The sequence below is a fragment of the Rhopalosiphum padi genome, chromosome 2, assembly GCF_020882245.1.
Source record: "Rhopalosiphum padi isolate XX-2018 chromosome 2, ASM2088224v1, whole genome shotgun sequence".
Classification (NCBI taxonomy): Eukaryota; Metazoa; Arthropoda; class Insecta; order Hemiptera; family Aphididae; genus Rhopalosiphum; species Rhopalosiphum padi.
The window spans coordinates 62,112,142-62,137,744 of record NC_083598.1 but is presented as its reverse complement, the minus strand read 5'-3'; the positions used below and the strand labels follow the sequence as shown (position 1 = coordinate 62,137,744).

At 25.9% G+C, this 25,603-nt stretch overlaps 1 protein-coding gene across 2 annotated transcripts; it reads right to left on the bottom strand.

The window, feature by feature from the left end:
- Positions 1-1,250: 1,250 nt before the first annotated feature.
- Positions 1,251-19,798, bottom strand: LOC132919603 (uncharacterized). Of its 2 annotated transcripts, XM_060981321.1 has the most exons (14): positions 19,160-19,798; positions 15,419-15,561; positions 9,458-9,475; positions 9,188-9,362; positions 9,035-9,108; positions 8,744-8,965; positions 8,541-8,674; positions 7,556-7,739; positions 7,227-7,402; positions 4,033-7,162; positions 3,816-3,960; positions 3,628-3,741; positions 3,390-3,545; positions 1,251-3,309 (listed from the first exon to the last, which is right to left on the bottom strand). In XM_060981321.1, exons 1-14 carry the CDS (start codon positions 19,239-19,241, stop codon positions 3,017-3,019), a joined length of 5,046 nt encoding a protein of 1,681 aa, XP_060837304.1. In that variant the 5' UTR covers positions 19,242-19,798; the 3' UTR covers positions 1,251-3,016. The 2 variants fall into 2 exon arrangements, with proteins under 2 accessions (XP_060837304.1, XP_060837305.1); XM_060981322.1 differs by lacking the exon at positions 9,458-9,475.
- Positions 19,799-25,603: the final 5,805 nt, after the last annotated feature.

The window sequence follows — 25,603 nt, the reverse complement described above, 5'->3', positions numbered from 1 at the left end:
TTTTACAATGAATAATCATTTTGGTTTTTATTCCAGAATTAATTTGTTTTTACCTTGAAACTTTTCAATGAGTTTATTTTTAAATTTTGTTCCTATTCACTCCAATGGTTAACACATTTAGTCAAAATAACATACTTAAGCTACTTAATTACACATCACACAATGAGTTCCCAATTCCTATATCATTTATTTTATGGGAATAAAGTTATTTTGTGTATAAAAATATTTTATTTTTATCATTATATTGTAACACATTATTATTTATAGTAATTTTTTTTCACAATATCATTGATAACAATTCTTATACATTAGCCATTAATTAATGTGCCTATAAATCTTTATTTACTGTCCAATTTTATGATATGTAATTATTACTGTTAACTGTCAAAATTACGTACCATAATTTGTAATATATTAAAAAACACCATATTCAATGATTACAAAATATAAAATAGGTCTGTTTTTGTATATTCTAACTATAATAATTAATAATAATAATTACCTTTAATTTTTATTGTTATAAGGGTAATTTGTATAACACAAGCCTATTTATTTTAAGAATAAATTATAATTGGTTAATATTTTAGAATGTTCTTCAATTAATTAGTTATTGTATATTGCTTTTTGTATTTGGAAGTTCATAGTTCTTTCATTCATTGTCAGGCAAATTGCAAAGTTGTATGTTTATTATTTTAAACATATAATTAATTTTATAACAATTTATAATTGGTTAATGGCTACATTAACAGTAAATGATAGTAAATTCAGATTATGACTTGCGAGTAGTAATTGTCTAGTATCCATAACAGAATATTGAATTATGGTATTGGTTACAATAAATTTTAAACAACTTAATTTCTATAAGTTTTATAAATTAGGCAATATATTTTTTAAACTGATTTTATTCAACTTAATTTTTAAATTAATATCTTTAGCAATAATAATTTTTTGTTCTCCATCTAAATAATTCATTTTACATCAGTGTTCCTTGGAGTATAATAAAATTAACCTATTCTTGCATAATATTTTAATCTTTTTAATCCTCATTTAAATGTTTTTACTAATTAAACAATTTTTTTATCTAATATAAGAACTCAATAATTTTCTATTCTCAAACAGCAATTTATAACATTTTTCATTCCTTTATCAAAAAGTATTTGGTATTTTAACTTTCAAATACATTTATAGTCTTATAGACATATATTTTCTTACCAGCATAATGTTTGATAATAAAAAATAACACACATAAATTTATATTTTATGAATCACCTTTATTTCAAACAATTTTTTCACATAATATGCTATGTTTTTTTTATTTTTGTAAACAATATGTTTTTATTCCTATAATTAGATAAACAATACATTTTAATATACTACAGTAACTTCTAACAATAGAAGTTAACATTTTACTCATTTTTTTTTTGTAAGTACATTGAGAAACATTGATAAATATAAAAAGTTATACTATATTTATACCTAAATCTACGGAGGACAAAGTTACGGAGTGAACTAAGGAGTGCGCAGCAATGCTAGTTCAAACTTCAAACCCAGCCATAGACGACATTATATTTCTATGGGTCAGAATCTGTCTTGGGAAAGAAGCCACCATTCTCACAAACCGGGCATGGTAGAAACTGACAGTTTCCCAAGTAAAATGTTGCCATGCAGGCAACCAAACTAGGATTTCAAGGCCTCCTGGTCAATACGCACCATATACTAATAAAAAAACCTAAATCTGTGCGATCAATTATTCCCAACTCCAGTATAATATAAATGTTAACCAATGTAATGTTCTGTCTACTAGTATTTAAGATATGAGTTAAGTATACATTTATGTGTACATAAAATAGTAGTTACCATAGAATTACCGATAATACAATAAAAACAATGAACATATTTTTAAAATTATATTTTCTTAATTAATAATTAGGTTATTTTTAAATATAAATAAGAAATAACAATTGGGAAAAATCATAAAAAAAAAATTTAATACTGATAGTCCAACAAATAGCACTCAGGTAAGGATTTTTAATTGAGTATAGCTCCTGGGTATATTAAGCTATATATTAATAAATTATATAACACTTAGACAAGATGTAAAAAAAAAAAAAAAACTAACACTAGAAACAGGGGTGTAGCGTGTGACATTATTGGCGTCAAAGAAGAACGTAATTCGTATAAACACGGGCAACTAACTAATAGGGTAAAACAAATTCAAATTAAATTTAAAAAAAAATGTTTGCAATCACTTATATCTAATATTGAATGTTTATGTACAGATCGAATTAATTTAACTATTTTTTTCATTTATATATATATTTATGTGAGCTTTTTAAATGCCTAGGAATATTACACGTATAACATTGAACAATAACAATGTAATGCATTTGTTTTACCCTTGTTATGTTACGCCATAATTGAAAAACTTATTATATTAATGATAAAGAAGAAAACATTTTGTTGTTAATAATAAAAATAATAATATAAATATCATATTATTTGGACGGCGAATAAAAAAAACTCCTTCTCCATATTTTTGTATTGTTAAAATAAACGTAATGAAGTATTTACATTTGGAATATAATAAATTTAAAACTATAAAAAAAAAAAACAAACAAATGTTAGTTAGGCTCTAAAACAAATTATTATTTTGGTTAGAATCATTTATTGTGATTACTTCTAACCAATCAATAATTTAAATTTAGATATCAAGGAACGTCAAACAGAACATATCAGATCAACAAGCTAATTTTGTAGACAAAACAAAGCCCTCATTTTGTACACCCATCCCCTAAACTCATCTCTTCAAGATACACAACTCTGAATTAATACATCAAATTAACGCCTCCCCATTTAAAACTTACAAAAAACTAAAATCTTTAACAGATTATTGCATAAATAATAAATAATGTTTGGCACATGTCCATAACATTAAGTACGTTCGGGTACCAAGATTCGTTCATCTGATTTCTTTTAATTAACCGGTAGTTGACCATTGGTTGATGGTATTGATTCTCTAGGTATTGAACTTTTCGGTGCTAATGTTGGAAGGTGGTAAGGACGTAGACTTGCATAGGTTTAAAGTCAAATGTTGTTTGGTGTGACACAATTCTCCCAAAGTAGGTGAAAGCGGTTCTTTGGGTCTTTTAATATCACTGACTTTGACTACATCATCCATTTTGAATGATAGTATTTTACCCAATGTTTTTATGTCCATATTATCCATCTCGGCTTTAGCTAGTTCTTCGTCCAGAGTAACAGCACTTACAATTGAAACCGGTTCTGGTACATCTTCATTTGATTTGGTAACTAAACATACAATTAAGAAACCAATGATTAGGTTAAGTTTAAAAATTACAGTAAATGCATGATTTATTATTGGTCCATACTTATGTTCTTGGGTTTTAGTGGAGTTAAATCAGCTGCATTAGGTTCAAAAGTGTCATCAGTAGAATTGTTTGACTTTTGACCAGGGAAAAATTGACTTTGGTTTATTTCAAATGGTTGATTTGAACTACTTATATAAAAATCATCATCAAAAGTAGCTGTAAAGAAAATGTATATTTTTAAACTCAAATTCTTGGTAAATATAGTAAGTATAGTAAGTATACTAACTCAAGGACTCACCTGAAGGAAAAGTGAAGTTTGTTTCTTGTGGAAACGTTTGAATTGGGTTACATGCTTCATCATCAATAAACGATGGACTAAGTAGATCGGTTTTTGATGAACCTGCTCCCCAATCTTAAATAAAAAAATGTATTATTAATATTGTTAATTTTTATAAGCATATATAATATTTAAAATTATGCACATACCACTAAAGGATGATAAATCAAAATAATTAGGTGTTCGGTCCCAAATTGGCCCAATATCTAAATCAAATGTCTCGCTATCATCACGTGGATACTCGTAGACACAATGATAGTTTTGTTGCTTAAATGATACAGATTTTTTGGCACCCTAAACAAAAAAATAATTTAAATAATCTCATAAAAAAAAAAAAATATCTTAAAGAATGTCAAGTATACTGACTGATTGATGGTTTGAATTGCGTAGTGAAGTTTTACTGGGTATTGCATTACTATTCCAAGTGGAAGGAACAAATTCCACTTCATCATCATCATCACTAACATCTTCAGATTTGGCAGATTTATTATCATCACCAGTATCATTTTTATCAATGGACGAACCAAACACAGTTTTCCAATTATTTAAAACGTTGTCATCTGGTGATGGAATTGGTAATTCTTTATGAGATTCTTGTTTTTCAAGAGTTTCTTTTACTAGTGATACTTTAAACTCTCTATGTGTTTTTTCTTCAGTAATTGTTGAATTAGAATCTAAGCTCTTACAACAATCAGATTCATAAACAGCTTGTGTTTTTAAAGTTTTATTGACATCAATTTTAGTTAAATTTGGTTCAGAACTGCTTGTGGCAGTCAATTCATTAACTGTTGGCCAATTGTAATTATCAAAATTTATTGAATTTGGTAATGATGTACAATGATGAGCAAGGTCATTTTCACTAAAAGTTTCAGAGTTCAAAAACATTTTTAACCAGTTTACGTTTTGCATATTGTTGAACACATCTAAATGTTCGTTTGAATTAGTATGATGTGGAGAACTCAATAATTCTTCAATGCTTTTAAGTGCATTGGTTTGTTTGTCCAGAGGTAAATCGTTATTACTGAGTGTTGGAGAAACAAATTGATCAGAAATTCCTGCTGACTCGGACGATGAATAAGACACTGCTGCAGCAGTTTTACTAGTTGATCCTGGCGATAATGAATCAGGAGAATATGATGCCATACTGTCAGATTCCAGATTTTCTAATATATCATCAGTATCAGAGTTCACTTCTTCAATTGTGTATGTATTATTTAATATATTAATTTCTTGTTTCTCTGATACATCTGTATCCAATATAATCGCTTCATTAGTTATCGTGTCGATAATCAAAACATCGTCTTGAACATTATCATTTAGTTCTGATGAAGAATCAACGAGTTTTTCTCTACTAATGACTAGATGGTCAGTAGAAGTATCTGTCAAAATACATGAAGGACTGGGATTTTCTGAAAAAGTATCTATTATTTCAAGTTCTTCATCTTCATCTTCTTCAAAAATTGTTGACAAAGGAGGTGGATAAACATTATAATGTATAACCATATCTGTATGATCAGTGTTTTCTGCTACATTTTCATTCTCTTCCAATGAAATGTTTAAATTTCTAGAATCATTATCATTCTGACTAACTTTGCCTCTTAGTTCTTGTCTTATGGCTTCCGCATATTCTTCATCTAATGATAATTTTTTATCATCAGCTTTATCATCCTGATTTAAAGTATCTGGTAGCCAACCAGATGTGTCTTGAAATGATGGCGGATGTAAATACCAAGATTCTGAAAGACCTTCGATGATATCATCAATTTCATATTGACTTTTACTCTCACATTGTTTACTATCATCATCAGATATTCCTTCAAATTTAGACTGATCATTGTGAATTTTATCTTCATATAAATCGTGTACTTTGATAACAGTAATTTCATTATCATCTTCGTCTTCAGATTTATCATTTAGAAATTCTGTACTGCCATCTTCACTTGTTATCTGTTCAATTTCACAACCTGAATCATCAGAGCCATTCTTTAGCACAGTTATATTATTATAGTAGATATAAGCTTCATTTGACTCGTTAAATGTATAATTTGGAGTACTCAAACTTTTGGTTTCCAGAGTATCTTTAGTTGAAATATCTTCACAATTTGTGTAGTCTGATGTATGGCCTGAGTCTAATTCTAATGTGCTATAGTTGGATTCTTTGACTGTTTCATCTAAGATGAGGTGTTTTGATTTGCATTCTACTTTTGTGTCATCAGATTCTTCTAAAATAGGCTTACTAAAATCAAATATATTAGAGTCCCATTTCATTGACTCATATGGGTTAAATGTAAAACTGACATTTTCAAATATTGAATTATCTAATTTTTCATTGATTGGTTTTTCTGTTAGAGAAGAAGTAACACCTTTATAGTAATCTATTGTGAAATTTTCGCATGGACCTAGAAGGACAGAAGAGTTATTAGCAGCTGTTGAACATTGAGTTGTGTTTGGTAAAATAAATGGGTTATTTTTTATAGTTTTTTCCGAGGCTTCAATCTCTAAAAAAGGATTGGTATTATTGTTTGTTTTAATATCCTTTTTTACTTTCATACTATTATCAATTTGTAAAGACAAATATGAAAGTGAATCATCGTCTCTATTTTTTAAGGCTGTTTGGAATTTTTTCAAAGTATCTTGAAAATCATGATCATCTTGTGCATTTCTTAAGTCACTATCACTAGTAAATGTAAGACTATTTAACAGTGGAACAGCTAACCGATTGTGCTTAAAACTGTTTTGTCTTGATAACGAATTTAATGGTGTATCGCTTTCACTACTTTCGCTAGCATCAATATGAGTCAGTATCATTAAATCTGCAACACTTTTTGATTTCTGTTTGACTTTTTCAGAAAATTCACCTCGTTCAATTCTTAACCTCCAATGCTCATCTTCTGTATCTGTTCCAGATGAATCATTACCAGAACGCCTTTCTAGATATGAGTTATCATTGTAAGAATTTTCAAATAGTGGACGGCTTATTTTATTATTGGCTATTGGACCAAGTCTAAAGTTAACAATTGGTGGTGAGCATTCAGCATCAGATGATGTAGGTTCACCTGCTAAAGCTTCATCTAACTCTCTAATAGCATTATTTATACCTTCCATAAACAGTATACTATCATCTGTTCTTATCCAAGGATCATTTGAAGTTGTTAGATCCTCCAATGATCCATGCAATATTTCTAAGGACGGCGATTTTTTGGATTGATTAAATACATCAACACCACTAGACGCAGATGGTTGAGAACTGATATCACTGATATCATCTGCATATATTTGAACTTCACATGATTTTGGTCTATTGACAGAGCTTATTATTCCCGAGTCACTATCACTTTTAACAAAATCTTTAGAAAACATAGGACTTGAATTTGAAGAAATAGGATCAAAATTAGCTTTTAACATGCTATAGGTTTCTTCCAGGGATGATATAATTTCTGGGAATGTTGGTCTTTTTGATTGATCACTATTCCAGCATCGCAACATCACTTGATATCTAAATACAAATAGTTAAAACAATATTAATAAATATACTAATCAAAATAGCAAGTGTAGTTTACATTTGTTGGGAGAGTTTGTGATGTTTAGATGATGGTGGAAGTAAAAGTGGTGTACGTTCAATAAATACTGCAGATAGCACGGCTAAATCGCTAAGAGAACCATAAGGTTGAGCACCATTTTCCATTATTTCCCATATTACAACTGCAGCACTCCAAACATTTCCTTCCACAGTAACCTGGAAATACAATATAAGTTTAATTGTTACATAATATTTTCATTTAAACTACTAATTAAAATGTATATCTATTTTGTCTATAATACATAAATTATTAAATATTCATTAAATAAACATATTAGGTAAATATGATGTATATTGTTTAATATTTACTTTTTTAGTCTCTATAACAGATTCAGATACATTTAAGGTTTCAGGTGAACTCCATCTAATAGGAATAGCTACTCCTTCTTCGGTAAAATAGTAATCTTCCTTATATGTTTGTGTGCTAATACCATAATCACCAATTTTCACTACATTGTCAGGGAATACTAAAAAGTTTCTTGCCGCTACATCTCTAAAAGTATACATTATCAACAGTCAGAAAAATGAAAATGTTTTGGTAATTTATTTATTTGTTAATTTGTTAGTATAATATCCATAATTAATATTTAATATTATATACATTTCAATATAAGTATAATATTATATAATTTACAGGATGTAATAGATAGACTTGACAAAAAAAAAAATTATTCTACTTAAATGTATGACAAAAGTTGTTTATATTATAATATGAGTAAATAATTTAAAAAATACACTCATATCAGAAAATTCTCAAAAAATCATATTTAAAAAAAAATTATCATGTTCCAAATTAATTTAATCAAAAAATATTGATATTTTAAAAAAATTCTAAAAATAAACTACTTGACAGATAAATATTTTTACCATCAAAATTATTCTTATAATCAGATTCACAAATTGGCTATTTTAAATTTATCCAAACAATTTTTAATCAGATTTTAATTTTTTTATTTTCAGTACTAAAAAAATTAAATTTTTCATATAGCGCTAGGTTTCTTAATGATAAAAAAAAAAAAAAACTGAAAATATTTATTAGAACAAAAGTTATTCCAAAAGCCAGTTCTATCTGTTACACTGTATATATTCTATCTATACTTGCAAATATAATTTTCGTTAGAAATGGATAAAGAGATTCAAATTTTATGTGGGAGTGATGCAGTTTATATTTATATTTTCATATCTACTTTATTAACTATATACAAATATTATTACATTATAAATTCATTTCTATGAATAATTTTGTGAATATACACATACATATTATTCTATTTACTTATTAGTTATTACTTACGTGTGAACAGCTCCACTTTTTAAATATTGCAAAAGCCCATTGACTACTTGAACAGACATTTTGAGTTTACGTTCTAATTGGGTTTCATATTCATTGGTGTCTGCATTTTTGCGGAGCCACATTTTCAAATCACCCTAAAGATAATATAATATTAATAATATACTGAGTACAGACAATCATAACAGTTCAATAATTGGACTTACATATGGACTAGATTCAAATATTAATAATAATGGATCCATTTTGATACAAGCAGCTATAAGTCCTAAAACTAAGTGATTTCCATTTTTCACTTTAATTTTATGCGGAGCAGCTTCTTGTAAAAATTTTAGTCTTTCGGAATCAGTAGCATCATCCCTTAAGATGCGGACTACTACTTTATTATTTTCACTTTGGTTCAAGCCAACCACTTCACCACTTACGACCTAAAAGGTTTTGTAATGATTATTAATTATTGATTTCAAAATAAAAGAGCAATAAGTTATTGATATTACCCTTCCAAACCATCCAGAACCAAGTTCATGATGAAATTGCAACCGGGATCTTGGAAAATTTGAAAGTGAATCGTCTAAAATAATATAAATTGCGTTAAATTGTAGAAATAATTAAAAATAGCATTTATTTATTTTTATTCTGGCTTTACTTACTTATCCATTCTTTAAATAATGACTGATATTTAATTGACGGTGAAAGTTGTTCAATGTTTATGACAGTAGAATCTGATCTAGACAACTCATTACTATGAAGATTGCTAATAGGGTTGACAAATGCCAATCCTGGAGAACTGTAATCTCTTGTGGATAGTACTTCATTTTGAAATTCCTTAAATAGAGAATAATAATAAAAAAAAAATTATTAATAAAAATTTAAAGTTAAAATTCAAAGATGATGTTGTTTAATTATTAAATTATTCAAACCTGTGTTCTTGTAGAATCCTTTAACGAAATAGCAAATTAAAAGAAAAAAAAATTAATTTTAAGATTAGTATAGGTGCCTTATTTGTTTATAAAAAAAATAACTATTATTATAGCTGATAATAGGTATTTACATAGGCGGAATTTGAGTTTTAAATTTGGGGGACTATTATAATTTGCATGTATGTACTGTGTGTATGCTCCCTGAGATATATAAAGGTGGAAGGGGGTATGTATAAACCATTTTTTTTGGGGGGGGGGGGCTATGATTGATTTTGAGGGGGCTAAGCTCCTCAAATTGCGCTTATGGGTACTTATCGTCTTATTGCATCATAACTTACATTTTAAATCATTAAAAAAAACAATAGATTTTTAAATTTTTTTTAGTTTCTATGTTTTAGCATTGATTAAATATATAATATATTATGTATATTTAATCAATGATTTCAATTGTATGCCTATTTATTCGATAATATTTTTAATTGAGAACGTGAAAAAAGACAATTTTTTATTGACCATTTTATATTAAAAAGTAGCGCCACGTTGTAAAGATATTCGTATTATTATGAAAATATCCTAAGGCGCTGCAACCGAAAACTATAATATAGGAGGTCGATGTTCTCTGTTTGACAATGAAACTCCGTAAATTTAGGTACCATTGGTCATGGTTCAGGTTACATAGAAAATATAATACAACATACAACATACATGCAATACGCGACGCAAACAATGAAAATCTCGTTGGATCTGATGCCAAAAATGTCTCGGTAAAATCTTATTTCAATTTAATTACACGGTGTAGGTACATAATAAATCATTAATTGAAATCGAAAACGCGTATTAACGGTAAAATCAAACCTGGGCCGTAAATACAATTTTCTAAATTAATTAATTTTAATTAATCAACGATTAATTTTAAATATAAAATAGGAAAAATAATTTAAAAGAGATTACTCGTTACAATGAAATAATTTTCATAATACGCAATTGGAAAAATTACACTATAAAGATTTATAATATTTAAGTCTTAAATTTAAATTTTATGAAGCTTACAAGTATGCTACGACAATCAAAACACTCGATAAAACATTTGTAGCATATATTCTGCGGCACTTTTAAATTATTTTTATACACTAATGTCTAATTGTACCCTGTAGGTAGGTACCTATTAATTAGAAATGGTGATTCATTTATTTGAAACAAAGGTAGTCATTGCTTATATCGTCGTTGATATCGATAATGTAGAATTGAAAAAAAAAAAACACGTCATTTACGAAGTAAAATATGTGTAGGAACCTATAATACAGATTACACGGACAACAGAAATAAAACAAAGTGTTTGTGGCTTAAAAATAATTTAGATAGGTAGTTCTGTCATGGAAAAGTTGAATACTTGTTTTAGATATTTACTACTATTTTACTATTCGTGGCCCAAATTATAGTAATAATCTATAATATTAAAATAGGATTATAATTAGTGTCTATTAATTAAAACAAAAATAGATAGTAACTTATACAACTTTTAAGGGTTAAACACAAGCTAAGCTTATCAAAGAGTTACAAAGCATTTGGAACCGGTTTTTATTTTATTTTTATTGTTATAAATATTATAAACAGTAATATATTAATATAATAACTAAAACATACATGTACAAAAAAGTGTATTATTGAAAAACATCACTGTATTAACAATTTAGTGGTTAAAATTCGTTTATAGATTAAAGTGTTATTTTAGTACTTAATTAATATGCCAGGTTGCATAAAAAAAATGATTATTTAATAGTTTACTAAAATTGTATGGTCACTAAATCATGATTAAGGAACTAATAGCTTACTATTGATTTATTATAGGTTTAGTGATTGTTTTGTTTCTGCAACCCTCAGCATTAAAATTTTTTTTAGAAGATACCTTCCTACATTATTTGAATTTAAAAATTTGTTTTTAGATCAAATATAATATATAAAAAAAATATGTCTGCAATAACATAATTTAATGGATTTGTTATAAATAACAAATGACTATGAATATAACATTATTTTTTAAACACAATTTTGATTGAAAAAACTTAGGTTTTTTTAAGATAGATAAATAATAGCTGGCACAAAAAAACATGTATATACTTTTAACAAGGAAAAAATGTTGATAATGAAAAATATACCAAAAAAAGTTTATTAATCAATTAAATTTCAATAAAAGTATAAACATTCAATTATAATTAACATGAAGTTTTGACCATTATTTAGATATATTTGGAGTAATATTGATAAGAAAAGAGTTTTATCAATGTTTTATGGGACATTTTATGAACTTTCAACATTTTAGCATGTTTAAGGTATTAGTATTGAACTTAACTATAAAACTAGGGACTGTGTAGACCATTATGTAATATAAAAATTATTACATTTTTAAGAAAATATAAATTAATGTATTTTAGTCTGAAAATAGTAAAGTTATAAATATATACAATTAAATAACTAATTGCTTATTTAGTAAAATTACGTGATCATTAGTTTGGTTTTTTTACAGTAAAAATTAGATTTATTAAAGCCAAAAACTGATATGGACTTATAATGATCACACGAGGTACTAATCGAAGCATTCTAAAGTATAGTATTTCGATTAGCCCAGATAACTATACTAGGTGATTTTTTAAACATGCTTATCCCATTTTTATGCTTAAATTATGTATATATTCAAATTCTGATTTTTACATAGTTTCAAGTTGTTAAAAAATAACATTTTTAAATATTTTTTATCCTTGTATTTTTTTAAAAGTTTTTTAATTTTTTGAATGACAACATAGTTTTAATTTCATATTCCAAAGCAGAATATTTTTCTTAGTATTTTGATACATAAAAATCAAATTTAGGGCGAACAGTTTATGAGTTATAGGTATTTAAAGTTTAGATAAGCAGAATAGTGGTTAAACGTTTTGCGGGGTAACCCCGATCACTCCACACCGTGCATCTAAACTTTAAATACTAATAACTCAAAAACTAATTTCCCTAAATTCGATTTTTATGACTCAAAATACTCAGCAAATTTTTCTGCTTTGGAATATGAAATTAAAACTATGTTGTTATTCAAAAAAGTAACAAACTTAAAAAATATAAGGATAAAAATATTTAAAAATATAATTTTGTAATAAAAACATTGTTTTTTTAACAACTTGAAACTATATACAAATCAAAATTTGAATACATGTATAATTTAAGCATAATAATGGGGTGAGCATACTTAAAAAATCACCTTGTATAGTTAGAATTTATAATGTATTCGGGTATTCCTCAAAAATATCTTGCTTAACATTTTGTGTTAAAATTATATGGCATCACTGATACAGGTATAATTTATTTTAATAATAATCGATAATTAGTGATAATAATGAGTATACAAAATAAATACTCTACATAACTCCCTTTAGTTGCTATGCATACTATAAGTTAACATTACTTTAATCAGTACCCATAACATTATTGGTTTCTAATTTAATGTAGCATTATATACCTAGTATAAATTATTGTAATCAAAAAATGATTTTAATCAAAATTAAGTTTATCTAAACATTTTTGAAAATCATAACATGTTTATAAACATGTCAACATATGCAAATTTCTGCGAGGATTATTATTTATACAATTGTAATAAAATAATTCTAATTGATTTTGCTATGACTTTATGTTGTTGAGATATCAGTACTTTTAAATTTTTTTCTTTAGTATAGATTTTAACTCGGGACTTATTATGATTTTTTTCAGAGAATTAAAAGAGTTAAAAAATACATTACTATCTGAAAAAATCTATTTTTTTTTAAATTAATAAAAATTATATTAGTACCTAATTGTTGCTTATTAAGTTAATATTTAGTTTCCTCTTTCATTTATACTTTTTCTGATACAGTATATTAAAACATACAATTGTAAATATATTAACTATAATATAATAATCAAGTGTTATAAATAAAAATGTAAAAAAATAACAATAATAGAACCATTTTGATTGACTCGACATTCATTATTTAAATTTTAAACTTTTTTTTTTTAATTTATTAAAATTATTTTTTACTGCAGACAAATTAACTATGCAGTACCAAAAAAAAAGTATTACAGATACATTAAATTTCATTAGAAACTTTTTTACTATTTATATAATATATATACACAACATGTTAACCACACACAATGTGTGCACTCCATATTAAACCTATGTAATTTAACCATTTAGGTTAAATGTAAACACATCTCATACACTGAACCAATTCATATTACAATCTACTCTAACTATTTAGATATTCAATTTAACTTGTTAATGTCTATTGAAAGAAAGTATCAACATAAACAATTTTGAGAACCACCCATAAACCTACATTTATTGAAGTACTAATACCTAAAAATCAAATATACTGAAAAACCTGACAATTTATAAAATTATTTATTGGCTATTTAATATAATAGGTATATATCATAATATTATGGTCGTAAATTATAACACAAACACAATAGGTAAAAGTAGTACTTCAATAGTCTAGTATTATTTTGCAACACAATATTGAGGTCTACATACTGTTAAGTATTTAGTTAATTTGTGAAATAGTTTAAAAAAGTTAAAACTATAAATTGATTATAAACCTTAAGAACTATCAATGTACATTGTACAATATTAAAAAAAATTTTTATATGCAAAATTTTTTAATTATAAATGTTATAATAATTAACATTTTTAAAAGTGTGTAAATTTTTTCAAAATATACAAAATTAATTTAAAATAATCAATATTTTTTTTTCGACCATTTTAAACCTATCTAAATGTTAAAGAATAGATATTGATACGGTTTAAGATTTACAGCAAAACATTTTTTAATGTAAAATATTTATATTAAAAATATAAATATAAGTCTAACATAGGCATATAGGTAGGTACTGTATGTTAAATGTACATATCTAATGCTGATCCAATACAAATGAGGTGAACATAACTGTAATGGCTATTAGACTATATATTTTTTTTTCTATAGCAATTTCCAATGATATTCAATAACATGAGCTACATTCACTTTAAAAAGTAATCCTCGTGCAATACTAAAATAATTCAACCACAAAATCACCTACTAAAACACAATATATATTAAATTAATTGTATAGATGTATTCAACTATTAGTATTAGATAATATTATAATAAATATTGGTTAATATAAATACACCATTTTATTTAATTAAAAGATTACTTAAATTTTATTTTAAAATTTATAATGTACCTATTTATACACAACAATAGTTGAATCCTTAATAACAAAAATATGTGAAATAAATATTTCATTAGAATTTTAAATAAGAAAAAACATTTATGTAATGATAACAATACCTACAATATTATTAGTAATTAATAATTTATTGCATCAGTTTTTTTTAAAACCAATTGTACAGTATTGCTTGTATTTTATTACAAGTTTGTATCAATAAAAACAAAATTAAAAGAAATCTTAAGAATTTTAAAAACTAAAATAAATAAATATTAATTATTAGGTAAAATATTTTAACACTGTAAATTAACATTATTAATTTATTTTATATGATTAAAGCCATTACATGCTTTTAATACCTATGTAGCAATAAATACATAGCAGGTTAATTTTTTTCAACTATGAGCAACTTTTATAATAAAACCCAGCATTTAAAAATTTACAAAATAATACTAATATGGTAAGATATTGTCAATATAATAGTAAAAATAGTAGAGTTTACAAATTACACTATTAACCCTTTTCTCTTTCCCGTTATTAACACCTATGTTAAATTTGATTCTATTCTACATGAGTTATTTATTACTTCAATTTTTGTATGTTGTATTTTTATAATTTTTTCTAATAACACAGGCTTTATTAATGAAATAGGAATATTGTTAAAAATTTAACATGTTTTTTTTTTTAAATACCAACTACTATTTTAAAATTGATAAAATTTACCTTAAAACTGAATCTACTATTTCGACAACAGTCCAAGCAGCCAACAAGAAATACAACTATACATATAGTAAAAACAACAGCAACTATAGTTGCTTCTAGCCACATATTAGAACTGCTCCATAATGCTGCACTAGTATTTAAATCTGAAAAATTATAAATACACAATTTTAATTAGTAAATAGGTAATAGGTTATTTAATATTGCGAGTTAATCACATTTAATTTTTAAAAAACAATTATCAAATATTTTTTTGACTTATACAATTCAAATAAAAATAAAGTTTTATATAAGTTATGTAATCATACAACAGATAAATATGTTTATTATACCTATAAATTTATCGCTTAATTAAAAAAAAACAAAAGATAAATAATAATAGTTAATGTACTTATTTTTCAATTTTATAAAATGGAAGATAATTCACTCTATCACCAACCTTGAATCCATATTTACTATGCAAAATAAAGTATGTATTATATATTGCACATGTAATATTTAAAAACACAATTATTGTTGTATCAAATAAAATCAAATACATTTTGATGAAAAGTTCCCAGATCGAAAAATATAATTTACCTAATCTATATAATATATAATAGGATATAAAATAAAAATACTATATTAGGTTTCTGATTTAAATTATTAATTAAGCATCTATAACTAATTATGTATTCACGAAGAGGGATTAAAAGATCTTTTTTTAAACATATTCTACGCTTTTAAAATATCTAGATAATTAAATATCCCAAGATATGCTTATAATATCAATAACTTATAAAAAACCACAATAAATTCATAAATTGTTTAAATACAATGATATAGGTAGACATTTAAGCATTTCAATTATATACAAATATATGTATATTAAATAGGAAACGATAAAAAGTTTAATATCTATTTGGTAGGTTAGTTTATATAATGTATGAGTAGTAGAGTCGACTGTTTATTTATTCAGCTGATATATTAGCAAATAGTAGGTATAATAAAAATGGACAACCAAAATAATTACTTTGTGTGTTGGTCATTAGTCATTATATAAATATAAATCTGAATATAGTTTGAATAACGACTCAATATTTAATTTAAAATGGATAATGATAATATTGTACATAGTCATAAAATGTAATATCTAGTTGCAAATAAACTATGAAACACTGAATTTAGTCTAATGTTACATTGTTACATTAGTATCTGCAATTATTTTAATGTGAGAAAGGGAAAAGAGGGTGACTTTAGTAAGAGAGATAATTGTAATTTGTATTTTGTACAAACTCTTAATTGATAAGTGACAATAGAACTGTTAACTTTGAAGTACTTTATTATTGTAACTATAAAAGGTTATGGTATATTATGTAAAAATAATATTTTATTTTTGAGTGTATTATCATACATTTTTCTATGGTTTTAATTTATTTGCATTAATGTTTAAAAAATAGAAAAATTGGTAAGATTTAATTATTAATTTTTGATTAACTATAAAATTAGATATAATTTTATAAAACACTAAGATAATAACAATTTTAATTTATTTCATTAATCATAAAAAACAAATAGATAGAAGATTTAAACTTTTGTGGAACAGAGCCAGTTTTAGTTGTTCGACATTTAAAAATGAGTTTTAAATAAGACAAACTACATACTCATATGAGATGTTTGTATTTAAGTAATATTGAAGTTCAGCTATTGTTTCAAACTTGTTTTTAAAAATATAGGTACATATTGCTATTTTTAAAAACAAAGTCAAATCTTATTTTGGCATTAGATTTGATATTTATGTGTTGCTATCAAGAAAGCTTAGCTGCTTAGATTATAATATTACTACTTACTAGTATTGTGTAATAACATAACATTAATAAGTATGATAAACATATTTTATTTTTACTATTTTGAAATAAAATTCTTATTGACAAATTTGTAAGGACAACACCAATTATAGGTGTTAATTATTGTCTTTCAATATATTGTTATTAATTATAGTTTTATACTATAAGTGTAAATTGATTGTGTGTTCTGTATAAATAGTATATAAAAAGTCTAATCTTCCCAAAAAAAAGGATGATAATGATCGATGAGTAGGTTTAGTTATCAACTGGTGTATAGATCAGATTTAGACTGAGTATAGTACAGGCAGTTGTTGTACCAACGCAGTTGATTATTTATTTTTAGATATTAGCTAAAAAATGTAAGTACCAAGTACCATCAATGACTTAATTAAAAGACTGAAGTTGTTGATTATTAAGCTGATAGAGCTTGGTATTTATCTAGTATAGCAAAAAATATTTGTGCCAAAATAGGATACGTTTAAAGTGATAATAATTTTTTTAAAACAAAATTAATATTAAAAATATTAGTACATTATTATTGAAGGTTTTTTTTCATGAAATACAGATATCTAACCTAAGTGGATAATGTTATTGTAACTACAACTCAAGTTATAGTTACTTACTTATGAATAAAAACAGTTGTGTGTAATGTATTACTTTTGTATTAAAGTAACAAAAAAGTAGTTTAGTTATCTTTTTATTTTGTAACTTGAAAAGCACCTAGTTTAATTACTTACTTTTAAAAAGTAACATACCCAACTTTGACCAAACACTAAATCTAACACTTCATACATTGTTTCTAATTTAATACCTATCACAAAAGTCAATAGACTTGTTGGTTAAATTAAATTTTAATGTTATTTATAGGTATTCAGGTAATACTTTAAATATTTTCATATTTCATTTCTTGTATCATTTGATAATAGGTCAATAACTTTAATATTTACTCAAGAAAAGTAAATATACTAAGTTACATGTAAGATAAACAGATAAAAAAAAATAATAATAAACGAGACGTCTTAAATGAAGAATCTTATCAAACGACTAAGTGGTATTCATAGATATAAGAATAATATTAGGATGATAAATGAAATATTTATTTAAAAATGTACAAGTAATTATGATTATTATGCATAATTTTCAACTTAATAGATTAAAATCTCAAATTATTTATCATTTAAAATTAAATAGGTAGGTACCTAATCTAATATCTAAAATGCAATATCATAGCTGCAGATGTAAATAAGTGAATGTTTAGGAAATATAAATTTCTTTATCATATGGTAATTACTTCAAACACTTAATTAATCCTCATCTTATTAAATGTAATAAATTAAAACATCTAGGTATTACCCGGGCATAGAACTTGATTTGTATTATGTTAAAGATAGAGTGAAAAAACTAAGATTATAACTACTAATAAATCATTAAATTAATATTATCATGAATTAAATTAAATTGTAAAATAAATGATTTAGTTCCACTAAATATTAATATTTCTGAAACAAAATGTATGTATACCTTGTATATTTATGTGCTACATGTAAAGTAATTTCCAAGTGTTTTGAATTAAGTATGGAAGATAATTTATTAAAAATTATTTACTTAGGTACTCTGATAAAATTATAAAATGAGATAATACATGAAAAAACAATTATATTGAAAAAATAAGGATCTTAAAACTTGTATAATTCTTCTTCACAATAAAACTAGAGACTTAAAGAGAATTGTATAATTGTACTACACATAGTTTGGTGTCAGTGTAACACCTTTATTAATCAAGTTGTGTTTTCTATCAACTGGGGCTAATTTCTAACATCCTTTTTCGGTCGAATAATAGGAACCTAATTGCTAGTAATAGTATGTCAAACATGATTCTAGACAAGTATTTAATACAATAAATATGTATTGTCATCACCTCCGATCGGATATGACGCTGATGAGTCGATCCATGTCGAAAGCAAACATAACCACAGCAACGATAAGGCGGTGTGTTCCATTTTTGGCTCTGGTTCGCATTCAGGGCCTAGGCCATTTCATTAGTGTTCAGCCACGCCGCACGGAAAGAAAACTGCTGTTGTAAATGCTGTTGAACGTCGAGACGTACGACACGGAGGCGGATGCACAAGTCATCTGCCCATCGACAGTAGTCGGCAGAACATTATTTTAAGCGCGCACAGCACAACGGTAGGACGGTCTTCGCGGTACCCCAAACGGAGGAATATTTGACACGATTTCGGTTCGCCCAGAAGGAAAATCTGTTTACATTTTTGGCGCGTACACACGTTTACGGATAGAATGGACTATGTGCGAAATAATCCGAACGAACGACGAGTACTATGCTATAACGATTAAATTGATTGACAATATTCTGGAAAACCGTAAAAAATGTACTATTGGCAGACACGAACGAAAAAAAAAAATTAACGGGAAACGACGACGATTACCGTCGAGTGGTACAACAGGGGCCACCGGAAGTGTACGACGTTTTCCCCGTACGGTGCGGATTCGCGAAAAGAAAACATGACTCACTGTCGTGCGATTGCGACTACTGCGCGGATCACCGATCGGACGGGGCGGGGGGATAGGTGTGTTTTACATCGGGCGGCGGGGTGGGAGTACACCAGACGACGACGAGGACGACTAACCGTGATAACAGACGAACATAGATAAGACGTGATAATTTGTGACCAGAAGATTGTTATCAAAACGGTTGATAACAAAATCCGTTGGTAACAATAATATCCGATTGACGTGAAATAAGTTTTATTGTTATCGGATTTAAATGGACCACGGCTATAATATTAATTTAAAATTTGAATTCAAATTGACAATTATTGTATTTGTCTGTAAAATTGTAAAACTTGATAACAGTGTCGTCTGTTATGCATTACGCAATATTGAATGAAATAATAAACATTATTAATGTTGAATTATTTGAACAATCGAACGTATCGAGGGCGCTCTCATGCATTTCATGATAGCAGGGTGATTGGGTACCGGGTAAGTCTCAGTAAACTCTAATAAAGTCAGAAATTGAGGGAATCGCCTTTCCCATACTCACGAGTCACGAGGGTTTAGTAGAAAAAAATAACAATTGAATTATCTCTATTTTATTAAAACGTTTTAATGTTTTAGAAAATAAATTATTTTAAATATAAATAACTAACATTTTTATCGTTAGAATTTTTTAAGTTGTTTTATTTTTTGGTCGATAATAATGATAACATACACCACTAATTATACATATTTCAAAGCAAAATATTTGATGGAAAATAATTTTGCCTTATATAAACTGAATTTCAAATGAGTATTATATTACTTAGTAAGTTATTTACATCATATTATTATACTGCAGACTTCAAATATTTATAATATTTTAGTATTTACCAGTGACATATCCAGGGGGGGGGGCTTTTGGGCTTAAGCCCGCTCCGAAATCTTTTATTTTAAATAATATGTGTATATAATATGTTTTTAAATTATTTTCTATTTCCCATAGAGTTAAGTATGTATGTTAATACCCCCCCCCCCCCCCCAAAAAAAAAAATCCTGGGTATGGCACTGGTACTTACATAACTTATTAATTAGGTACTCGCTTGAAAATACATTTTTATATTACACCAAAATGTTTAGATAGTATAATATTATGGCTTAAGCCATAAACATTTTATTTGTTTTATAAAAAAATACCATGTGTTATGTATGTGTGTGTGGTTGTAATTTATAGACTAAAAAACTACATAACATTTCAGAGGTTGTTTTAAGAGATATCAAGAAAATGTAAACTGTTTAAAGAGCAGATTGAACTTCGTTGATGGTTGACGCTAAAAAAAATTTATTTATATTGTTGTAGATTACATATGCTATATAAAATATTATACTAACAATAATAAGCGTTGAATTTTAAAATTATTCATTTTTGCCAACCTAACTGACTAGTTACCTATTGAAGTTATTTTACATAATCGAAATACAACAAAACAAATTTTGTATCCAATCTGTCATGGATAAATTGCCTTCCTCGATCGGATTTGTTAACAATACAAGGTAGGTACACTAAAATAAAAATACATTATTGAGTGCCGTTTTTATAATAAATTGTTCATTTTGTTCCGCGTGAAATCTGATAGTACAGTAAATACTAAATAATTTATAAATTATATTAATATCTATAAGATTATTATGGTACAAATTATTTGTTAGACTTCTTAACAATTGTATTAAAAATGTGAGCGGTGACATCGGTTGAAGGAGGGTAGGAGGCTGATTTCACTATGTGATCACGCTCATATCAGATTATATATATATAAAATACTATAATAATCATAGCGATGATGTCGTAAAAAATGTTCAGATTTTTACAATAAAATTAACGTTGTACAAAATCAAATAGATTATATGGAACCACAGATGACAGATGGCTATAATTATCTATGTGTTAGTTGACACCACTATAAGGTAAATTAAACCAAAAACTCAGCTATCGTTGGAAATTAAAAATCGTTCCAAAATACTTCCAACGACACAAGAATTTCGTCGATAATCGCGGATGTATAATAGTTTTAAAATGGTATTAAAATAGTATTAAAAGGTTTAATATAGGGTTAGGTTTGACCTGTGGTATAATTAACTTGTATAAAAAAAATCTATTTTAGTTATCATATTTCAACAAATAACTATAAATGGATAAAATTGTATTCACCACTTTTTTCTGTTGTATTGCAGGATTAACGTGTCTATGAAAAAATAATTTTTACGCTTATTTTTCACTTTTATATTTTAAAATTTTTTTATTTTTTATTATTTATTTTACCTTAACATTTTGTACAAGGTTAAGTTAACTATATATTTTACTAGACTATATATTTTACAAAAAAAAGCTTAGTAATCTTAATACAAAATTTATCCTAAAATTTAACCTAACCAAAGAATTATTTTTAAAGTTTAACAATAACACATTTTTTAAATTTTGTACTTAATTAATATTCTAACAAAAAGTTATTCAGTAGCTCATTTCTTCATATTTTACAAGAAAACTAAGTTTTAAAAATGTTCGAAATTAGTTAAAATTTAGCAATGAAAAAATTATGGAAAAGTTTTTAAAATATTTTATGGTCATTTGGAAAATATGAATTACAAATAAAATATTATATGCTGTTGTACTTAAATAAGCATAAATAATTGTAAAATTCAAAAATAATTTATGTAGCACAATATTTATAAATTAAAAAATATTAAATAATATTATGTAAAATCAGTTATTATATTAAATTGATGTGACGTAATTAATTATATTGGTTCATGGTTTCAACTTGGAGGTATTTGCCATTGGTTGTAATTATTTATAGCATTGCTTAGATTACAATTATAGTATTTACTATTTATTACGAGTACTTACTTTCTATTATTTTTTGTGTATAATATAGAACTTATTGTAAGTCATATCAGATTTTTTATTTTATTGTGAACTATAGGTGCATAGTGATAAAATATATGATACAGATAAAATAGTTCCACGATCAGTGGTGTAGCTGAATTGCCTATATAAAGCGCCGTGTTATCGTAAAAATCACAAGTATTTTAAATTTTTTTGTAGTTAAAAATATGTAAAATTTTTAATTTTTTTAGCTAAGCCTCAAATATAAAGCTCTAATATAAGGTTCTTTTTAAGTTTATTTTCTAGGAACATAAAAATCGCTCGATAACAAATGCATAATTTTTTTTTATAGATATTTTAGCTTTTATGTACACATTTATACGTAATGAGATATTTAACGAAAAATAACTAAAGGGATCTAAAACTTTTCGTTATCGCATATATTATAATAGGGATTAATAATCAGGGATAATTTATTCGGGAGTAGAACATCGTATACTTGTATCTATTTTAAATATTCATAAAGTTGGTAGATAATTAAATATATTACATACTATTGTCCAAAAGATTTATTTAATTGATTACGCAATCACACTTTTGCGATGAAATAATATGTATATATATGTATAAAAAACAAAGTACCTACTTATTGTAACAATAACAAATGCAAAAAAAATTGATAAAATATTTATTAAACCTTCAATTTTGTTATATTTGTCATAGATATTTGATTGGTACCAATAATACGTAAAACAATAATTGCTGAAATTATATTTTAAAACATTTATAATTTACAATCTCAATAAAATAATTAAAAATAAACATATTATTTGAATAGACAATACCAAAACATGACAAGCAGATAATATAAGTCACTTTGCAAGGATGCAGCAGTATAACTTGTTAGACAGGATTATTATAGCGATATTAATTACAAAAATCTTTGAATCATTATTAAATTATTTCATTAATGATTGAAACAATTAACATACGTAATTAGTTATGGATAGATATTTCATATTGTCTGATCAGAGACGTCATACGTACAATATATTGGATGATGCAATTCGACTAAATATAAATTAGTAATTTTCACAATAATTATTAGTTTTGTCAGTTTTATGTTTTTCACGGCTTAGAAATACGCCGGGATATCTACAATTTGTGTCATACCTTTACAACCATCACGGTGGAATGTTTTTGCAATAATTCATATTTTTCACAAACTTTTGTTTCAGACGATACCTATCTTTTATGCTACTTTAAACTATTAATATAGTTTTTAATTTATTGCATTGCGAGAACACCATACTATCCATACCATTCGGCATTCACATAGTGTTGTTGTCTATTACATGAGTGTATTATACTGAAATCAAATTTTCTATCTTTTGATTAATTTAAGATTTAAAATGTTTAGAATACTTTGTGCTATTAAAAGTATAATGTTTTACAATAAATTGTAAAAATTAAAACATGAATTAATAATGATGATTATAAAATGTATTTACAGTGATCTTATTAGTATGATAAAAGTTTAGCTTATTAGTATTGGTTTTCATTTTCTGATGATGAATTTTCGATATCCGTTAAAATAATGTCCTGAGGAAGTCAAAGCCGCAGGCGTCTATTGAGTGTTTTTCTTCCTGGGTTGTAATGACAGGCTCCATCTTTCACATATCATAGAGATCAATTAAATATATTTCTATAAGGACTGTATAGATAATTAAAACTAAACTATCACGTATTTATGTAATGAGTGACTAATGACTATTGGATAATATAACTCATAGGTTTAAACATTGTTGTTTTTAATTTGTTCTTAAATCTTGTACCTATAATATTTGTAATTTACGTGTGTGAGTTATGTATAATTGATATGTGAATGAGCATTCTTTGTTAAAAATTGATTTTCAGAAACTATTTTATAGTTATATAGTTACTAGGTTGCATCAGGACTTAATTCAAACTGTGACTTAAATGTGTTTTTAATAGGATAATCAGTGTAGTACTAGCATAATATATTTATGATAAAAAGTTTATGGAAAATTCATGCACGCATTCAATTAATATATACATTGTTTATTTTTAATTCAACACATACTATAATATTTATGTTTCGTACTTAGTTTAAGAAGAGGTTAAAATTTCAACGTGTCACGTGAATTTATACTATAACACTCAAAGTTCATTACTTGGAGTTTTTAATTTAACTACACATTTATGTAGTGGTAATTTGTAATCCTTGTGGCTTATGTGCGTAGCCTTGTACATATATTGGGGTAGATTTAAATCTCCACCACAAGATAATATATTTCACCGAAAACCTCACTTTCCTTTTCGGCTTTAAAAAAGAAATAAAACATTTGTTTTATCCCGTCTCGTCGGTAAAAGTTTTCTAAGAAGAAATACTACTAAAATTTGATGTCCAGTGAAACTGTTTCACACACCCCATTTGTGATTTATTAATTTCACTATCTATATATAAGTAGGGCTTGTTCTAGGAGGAAAAGGGTACCTCTGTATCAACTTGTAGAAAATATAGTGCATACATAAAATGTATACGTACAGTTGGTTTTATTGAAACAATAAAATCGTATAATATCTGAATAAATAACTTGTTTGTACATGTGTTGTTATTGCATTGTTGGAGATGTCAATAATTTTTCGGTCAATAGTCTTTTTTAATTTAATTATTTTTAAATATTACAATAATAATAAAAAGAACAAACAACAAATGAGTAGCAAGTAGTTCTTCATATTTGGTGTCACATCACATTAGTTTATACTCGTAAAAAGTAAAAAAAATCAGGATACTCGATCTACTGTATAGTATGCCCAGTGTACTTACTTCTCTATATTACGGGATAGGTCACGGTAATGGATGTGCTAAACTAGAAAAAAATTATTGTATTTGTATATTATGATGAAAAACGATTTTGAGAGCTGTCGGCTTGTAAGAATATTATTCTAAGATATTCT

Excerpts from the sequence above, each read along its gene's own strand:
- LOC132919603 (XM_060981321.1), bottom strand. The coding sequence starts at position 19,241 with ATGGAACACACCGCCTTATCGTTGCTGTGGTTATGTTTGCTTTCGACA. Across the intron at positions 15,562-19,159 it reads AGCGTCATATCCGATCGGAG|ATTTAAATACTAGTGCAGCA; the intron begins GTGATGACAATA and ends ATAATTTTTCAG. Across the intron at positions 3,742-3,815 it reads TGATTTATCATCCTTTAGTG|ATTGGGGAGCAGGTTCATCA; the intron begins GTATGTGCATAA and ends TTTTTATTTAAG.